Raw genomic sequence first — 7278 nt, 5'->3', positions numbered from 1 at the left:
TAACAGCATAGCACAATAGAATATCACAATTGCTATATCAGAATTGCACTATAACAACATTGCTTTATAAAAGCATAGATAGATAACAGACCAAAATAAGATTCTGTCAAAATAAACAACAACATTGCCACATAAAAAGATTATGTCAAAAGACCAAAATAACACAGCTGCATAGCTACATATTAAGATTGTGTCAAAAGACCAAAATAACCACAAAAGAGACCAAAATAACACAGTAGCATAGTTATTCTTGTGTTGGTGGTGGAGCTTGTGACCCTCCTTCGATAATTGTTTGTGCACCCACTTTCAAAGACTTGTCAACACCTTTTTTTGCTTTTTTGTTTCCACCTTTAGGAATCTCTCTCTCCGCAGCTCTCTTCCCTTTACACGTTTGTTTGTTATGGCCAAAGCAACCACATTTCTTGCACTTGACAGTTTGTAGACTTCTAGTTGAGGGCCATTGGTTGGCATAACAATATGGCTATAGGTAGCCAACACAGTAGATTTCCTATACACAAAAAATAATACATCAGAACATGTTAGAACATACTATGGTATAGCATAACGGAAGAACATGTTACCTATAGGATGGTGAAACAAATTCATCGGGTTTTTTCTTGGCAAACCATATGCATGAGATAGCATGACAACATGGGATTCCGGTTAAGTCCCATCTCCTACAGCCACACTTCTTTTGCAACAAATTAATAGGATATGTCTCGACACCGTTTGAAACCCCAAATATAGCAAAGTCATCATCTGCATGCCATGTCGCAATCCAGCCTTCAGCCTCCCTCTTTGTTCTTTCCAACACTTTTTGAATGTTAGGACTGATTACACCTTTGCATCTACCTGATTTCTCCTTTTGAGTAGAAATTCTAACTGTTATGTAATGTTTAATTCCTTCTAGCAATGAAATGATCGGCTTGTCCCTATACTCCAATATTGCTCGATTAAAAGCTTCGCACATGTTGTTGACTTGCAAATCGCATTGTGTGTTTGTCTTGAAGTAAGACCTACTCCAACTTGCTGCAGGCACATCCATCATGTCTTTCCAAGCTTTAGGATTGAGCTCTTTCATGTGATTCATTGATCTTTTCCATCCAGGTACTGTTGTGGCCCGAGCTGCCCTCCATAGCGCTTCCTTCATTATTATCCCAGGATATTTCTTCCTCCAATTGCCATACAAGTGTTTAACACACAGCCGATGTTCAACCTGTTGGCTTGTCTCTAGAATAGCTGGTACCAAACCCTGGACAACAAGATAACAATTACATAACAATTAGATATCAATTACATAACAATTAGATAATAATTACATAACAATTACATAACAATTATATAACATACCTTCTGTTGATCAGATATAAACCCATAATCCATTTGTTGCACGGAATTTAAGTCATCAAGTAATAACTTCAGGAACCATTGCCAAGAGTCCTTCGTTTCAGCTTCAACGACGGCATAAGCAATTGGATAAATCTTGTTATTTCCATCCTTACCAACAGCACCTATTAACTGACCTCCATATTCCCCTTTTAGAAAACAGGCATCCAATCCAATTAAAGGCCTACACGTAGTTGCAAACGCTGCCTTACATGCTTCTAAGCATACGTATATTCTTTCAAATACAGGACCTGCAGCTGAATCTACACACTTAATGATAACAATAGAGTTTGGATTCGACCTTAACAACTCCTCAGCATAACTCCTTAGATGGTTAAACTGTTCGCGACCAGCACCTTGAATCAATTCTATTCCCTTCCTCTTGGCTCTATATGCTTGATGGCTTGACAACTTTACCCCCCACCTTTGAAGACCTTCTGCAACCAGGCCTTTACTTTTCATTTCAGGAGTGTGCCTTAAAGTATCAACAAATTTGCGAGCTAACCATTGTGTTGTCGCTTGTCTATTCTTGGCTGTCCTATGACAAGTATATTGATCAACGAAGCTAACAACTTGCCAAAATTGGTTGGTAGACCTCTTACTAAACCTAATATGAAATGGACATCCTTTAATACATTTGACAACAACTCTACTCTTGTCATTTTTCTTGATCACCAGACTCTTGTTTTTCTCCATTGCAAACTCCTTGATGGCATCTTTGATTTGATCTTTATCCTTGAACATCATCCCTAATTCAAATTTTGTACATTTCTTAAAAGTTGGATACTCCTTTATCACATCTTCGACATCACTATCCGGTGGAGTACGAAGCACGTCTGAATCACAACTGTCATTATCAGAAGTGACATCCATCCTTGAAGGGTTTTGTGTTGGAACCGTAGGGGGAATTGTCGTCTAATCAAATCCAGCATCAGTACCTAAATCCAACTCATCAAAAATAGCTTCATCATCTTTCTCATATTCCTCATCTTCCTCACTGCTCATTCGATAATTGGGATCAGATTCACTACCTTCATCTTCATTTGCAGCCCCCACATTTTCCTCTTCATTTACATCCTCTTCATTATCCACATTTTCCTCTTCATTTACATCCTCTTCATTATCCATATTTTCCTCTTCATTTAAATCTTCTTCATGATCCACATTTTCCTCCACCTCCACATTTTCCTCTTCATTTACATTTACCTCCACCTCCACATTTTTCTCTGGATTTGCAGCCTCCTCACTATCCCCATTTTCCTCCACCTCCACATTTTGCTCAGGATTTACAGCCTCCTCATTATTAACCTCAACCTCCTCGTTTACTTCCTCCTCAAAAATAACATCATCAATACTAACTTCTTCAACCTTGTGCTCAACGTAGATGTCAACAACTTTATATCCTCTAACGTCTTCCACAAACCTTAACACGTCGCTATCATTGTTCAACGGCCTAAGTCCACGAGAAAATGAAAAGTTTGGATTCCAGTACCACAGACACTTTATGTTAAGATACCCCTCAGCTTTGATCAAATCTTCGACTTGCATATAGGACAGGTAGTCCACATCCCAGTCCCAATCCGTCTCAGTAACAAGCTCACCAACATATAACTTCACTGGATTGTCGACAAAACATCCCCGATGATGTATTCGGAGTCTCACCAATTGATTTTCGAAAGGCCTGCAACAGAACACGACAAATTCACAATACAAGTTTAACACTTTATGAACCAAACAACATAAACAAATCAGAAGTTGGGACCACGTCATAAACAAATCAGATTATGCAACACGTTTAATACTTTATGAACCAAACAACATAAACAAATCAGAAGTTGGGACCACAGCATACAGAAATCAGATTCTGGGACCACGTCATAAAAAAAGCAAACCCTAAACATCCAACACAATCAAGGGACCACAAAATTTAGGGACCACAAACAAAGAAACATCAAACCAAACAACAATTTGGGACCACATATAAAGAAATCAAACAATAATTTCACCGATAGTTACCTGGAGACGAATCTTGGTGTCAACATTTCTTCGTCTTCGTCGCAGCTTAGGGTTCACTGGTTCACTTCGTATTACCGTTCACTTCGTCTTCGTCTTCGTCTCACTGATTCACTTCGTATTACCGTTCACTTCGTCTTCTCTTCGTGGGTTTCGCTTTCATTTTGTTTTGTTTCAGATTGATGATGGAATGGTGAAACAATCACGTTGTGGTTTTAGTTAACCTTCATTTCTATTATTTCTAAAATGTAAAAATATGAAATAACATATTAAAATAATTAATGAAAATTTTAAATAAAATATGAAATAAAAAAATTAATTTAATTAATATGTAAATGACCTGGCGTTGCCACATAAACTTAAAACACGCCACGTCATTAAAATTATGCGCCAAATGGATTGAGGGACCAAAATTAATTTGAAAACTTAAAATAGGGACTAAAATGGTGGTTTTAAAAGTGGGGGGACTAAAATCAAAAAAATGCTAAATAGGGGGATAAGAAAAACGTTATAAAATTTTGTTTTTCTCTTTACATAATTTTACATCAATACCTCTCTTGTATTTTCTTTTAATTTTTTAATTGAGAGTGACAAATATTAGTGTGAGAGAAAGGGAAGAGAGAAAGAAAGATAGATCTTCGGTGAAGGAAGGAAGGAAGAAGAAGAAAAAATGGGTGGAGGAATGGAAGCAAACAAGAACAAATACATCGAAGAATGGGGCGCTGTTAGAGAGAATCTCGAACACAATTTCCGTTGGACTCGCCGTAACCTCCTTCTTGTTGGTATCTTCGGTCTCGCTGTTCCCGTACTCGTCTACAAAGGCATCGTCAAGGAATTCGTAAGATCCATTCTCATCCATCTTCTTGCTTTCAATCTCTATTCTCAATTTAGGGATTTTCTTTCAGTTTCTTAGGTTTTCATCATTTCAGAATTTAGGGATTTTATTTTAGTTTTTTAGGTTTTCATCAATTCAGGATTTAGGGATTTTATTTTAGTTTTTTAGGTTTTCAGTAGTTGAGATTGAGGTTGTATGATTTACCCTCATTTCAGAATTTAGGGATTTTATTTTAGTTTTTTAGGTTTTCAGTTGAGATTGAAGTTGTTTGAAGATACATGTAGACAGTTGTTTTTTATATGCTTGCTTGAATAATTGGTTACAGTATCTGAATTGTGAAGTTGAAGTTTGAGATGTTAGGTCATAGATGACTACACAGAGTTGTTTATAAACCTAGTTATAATCCGCAATAGCGGCGCCACAAAGCGGCCGTTATGGCGGGATTTTGGCTTTCCGCCATCCGACATCGACAATGCTGTTCCTGAAAAATATATTTATCAAAGTCATCATCATAAGTTTTGCATTGAATGCAACTTCTACAATCTCTAATTTCAGTGTTGCATTAACACAAATTATTCAAAACCATTTCATGGCATTCTACATTTTTAATTTTCAATCATTCTATATATTTATATAAAAAGGTTTTAAATTGCTGATATCCTTTACAATAAATTTCCTGGATGTTCATACTTGTCACTGACTCATTCTTCATAGGTGAATTAGTCTCAAGTCTTGCTTATATTACCTTCAAAAAGGGGCACAATAAATAGAATTTTTTTCTGAATGAGGATGTCTTCTGAAGACATTAATTATTTAAGACACCGAATTTGCAACAAAAAAGTCTAAAACTTAGTGTCATTTTTTGAAGCAACGAGAAAATAATAAGTGTCATTTTTTTAAACAGGATATTTAGGAAGTTTAAACTTTAAAGGAGGGTCAGAGATAGCCAAGTGACATTATGGTCTTTTTTTAGCCAACTTTTATGCACAAGGTCTCACAAATTGTGGGAGACTAGTTTGTGTGGTTTATGTCTAAAGCTATTTGCTTATTCCTTTTATGGGTAGTTTGATTTACATGTTTTAGGGTAAATGAATGGTTTATCCTTGCTGCATTTATAGCCAATGCTAGCACCACTGGGAGGGGTGACATATTAGTAGAGATTGAGGTTGTATGTTCTGCTCAAGCTTCTAGATGTGATTGAGTCGGTGTTTGTTATTGTTAATGCATTGAATTATATAATTTGATTTTGGTTATAGTTGGATTTTTTTTAACTTTGGGGAATAGTTAGTGTTTGAGTTTTTATATAAACAAAACGCGCATGGTTGTTTGGAGGTGCTTGCAAGCAGTAATTTATATGTTTGGTTGAATTATTGGTTGCAATTTCTTAATTGTGAAGTTTAAGTTTGAGATTTTTGATCATGGATGACTGCAAAGCTTCTAGATGATAATTGTTTATTAATGCTACTGAGTTCTCAAACTTAGACCTTGAATTGCTCCATTCTTGGTCTCATTGCTGCTGAATTGTTAAGATTCCCACATTAGATGCGATATGGCAAACATCTCATTACAAGCCTATTTTGTAAGGGTTGAAATTGACTCAACCCAAATTCTACGACGGTATCAAAACCTATACAAGATTCGTTGAGTCACATGCTATCTGGCCACTTGAGTCATGTTACATATGTCTAGTCCTTAGCGTATGGGTGTAAGTTAAGAGAGAGATATATATTAGACAAGATAAGACATTAAGACCCATTCATAGTTTTATAATTGGGGACAATCCTTATCTTACAAGTTAGTTTTGTAAAATTTGAGTTAGGTCCAATTCAAACTTTAAAAGCAATGTATTGTTAATTGTTAAATAATGTTCTATAGTTTTCAAACCATCTTGATTCTCTTTGCACTTAGATATGATTTTTTTAATGATTACAGCATATGCAAGATGAAGATAACGGCAGACCATACAGGAAGTTCAAGCCTTAAGTATGGAAGATGTTTTGTAATAATCAGGGGTTATGAAAGTTAGACCTTAATGAGGCTAACAACATGTGTTTTTTTTCTTAACTTGCCAAGGGCTGTTTGTTTATGTAGTTTGGTTCTATCAAACCACTCCATGTTTGGCTGTCTTATTGATATTTCTGTGATGTTAAATTGTTACTGTCGTTCAAAATCAATAATATATTTGAAAAACCAGCATGAGGTTGAGAAAATATTACATTAACAACTATTAGATTGTATTTGCTAGGTGAAAAAAAAGCTAATGGTGTTATTCACAGTCTATTATATTCCTTGCAGTAACTTTCATTGTATGTTTTTGGTGTATAACTCATTAACTTTGATTTTTATTCTATAAAAAACAAGAAAATGTTACAAGAAGATGTTAGAGGACAATGTTAGGCCTGAAAAGATGGATTTGAAGTGGGAATAAGAACCAAACCTGTTGTGTTAGAGGACAATGGATAAAGAGATGTTCTTGACATTCCTTTTCATTAAAATGTTGTGGAACAAAAGTTGTCACAAATTTATAAATACACTCTTATTGTTAGTTGGCTTTAAATTTTACATTTACTTGTTTATGTTATATGTAAATTCTAGCATAAACTCTAATGATTGACTATATGATTTTTCTTAATATTGCATGGATCAGGGTCGCCACAATGGTTTCATATACCATATACCATATGGCATATGCATCTAATAAGTAATTTAACAATTGTTTCATAGATTTTTTCTGACAAGATCTAATTTGGAGATTGGTTCATATGGCAAAGTATGCTTGATGAAGTTGAGTTGGAAATTGGTTAATATTGCTAGTGATCTGTGGTGTCTTGTTATGAAAGGTTTGTATGGTGACATTAAGATCCATGAGCAGCCAAGTTGTAAAAGCGTGTACTCTAGATTATGGAGGGTCATCTGTAAGATTATGAAGCAGATGCTTGAGACCGGTTTTGCGGCATTGGTGATGGCAATATCATTGATGTGATTACTAATAGTTGGTTGATCCCTGGTGAGTGTATTCAGGACTATGATATATCCATTCCGGA

At 35.5% G+C, this 7278-nt stretch overlaps 2 protein-coding genes across 2 annotated transcripts; one reads left to right on the top strand and one right to left on the bottom strand.

The window, feature by feature from the left end:
* Positions 1 to 306: 306 nt before the first annotated feature.
* Positions 307 to 2259, bottom strand: LOC131621794 (uncharacterized). The gene is made up of 3 exons (XM_058892834.1): positions 1351 to 2259; positions 582 to 1252; positions 307 to 508 (listed from the first exon to the last, which is right to left on the bottom strand). The coding sequence occupies exons 1-3, from the start codon at positions 2257 to 2259 to the stop codon at positions 307 to 309; spliced, it is 1782 nt and encodes a 593-aa protein (XP_058748817.1).
* Positions 2260 to 3977: 1718 nt separating this feature from the next.
* LOC131621841 (uncharacterized) lies at positions 3978 to 6425 on the top strand. Its single transcript, XM_058892882.1, has 2 exons — positions 3978 to 4237; positions 6167 to 6425. The coding sequence occupies exons 1-2, from the start codon at positions 4070 to 4072 to the stop codon at positions 6215 to 6217; spliced, it is 219 nt and encodes a 72-aa protein (XP_058748865.1). The 5' UTR covers positions 3978 to 4069; the 3' UTR covers positions 6218 to 6425.
* Positions 6426 to 7278: the final 853 nt, after the last annotated feature.

This window comes from Vicia villosa, unplaced genomic scaffold (assembly GCF_029867415.1).
Source record: "Vicia villosa cultivar HV-30 ecotype Madison, WI unplaced genomic scaffold, Vvil1.0 ctg.000011F_1_1, whole genome shotgun sequence".
Taxonomy (NCBI): Eukaryota; Viridiplantae; Streptophyta; class Magnoliopsida; order Fabales; family Fabaceae; genus Vicia; species Vicia villosa.
This window is presented reverse-complemented; position numbering and strand designations above follow the sequence as displayed.

What these genes read in the sequence shown, in the direction of transcription:
- LOC131621794 (XM_058892834.1), bottom strand. Translation starts at nt 2,259, where the DNA reads ATGGATGTCACTTCTGATAATGACAGTTGTGATTCAGACGTGCTTCGT. An exon ending in TTATATCTGATCAACAGAAG is followed by an intron (nt 1,253 to 1,350) that starts GTATGTTATATA and finishes CTTGTTGTCCAG; the next exon opens with GGTTTGGTACCAGCTATTCT. An exon ending in TTTGTTTCACCATCCTATAG is followed by an intron (nt 509 to 581) that starts GTAACATGTTCT and finishes TTTTGTGTATAG; the next exon opens with GAAATCTACTGTGTTGGCTA.
- LOC131621841 (XM_058892882.1), top strand. Translation starts at nt 4,070, where the DNA reads ATGGGTGGAGGAATGGAAGCAAACAAGAACAAATACATCGAAGAATGG. An exon ending in AAGGCATCGTCAAGGAATTC is followed by an intron (nt 4,238 to 6,166) that starts GTAAGATCCATT and finishes TAATGATTACAG; the next exon opens with CATATGCAAGATGAAGATAA.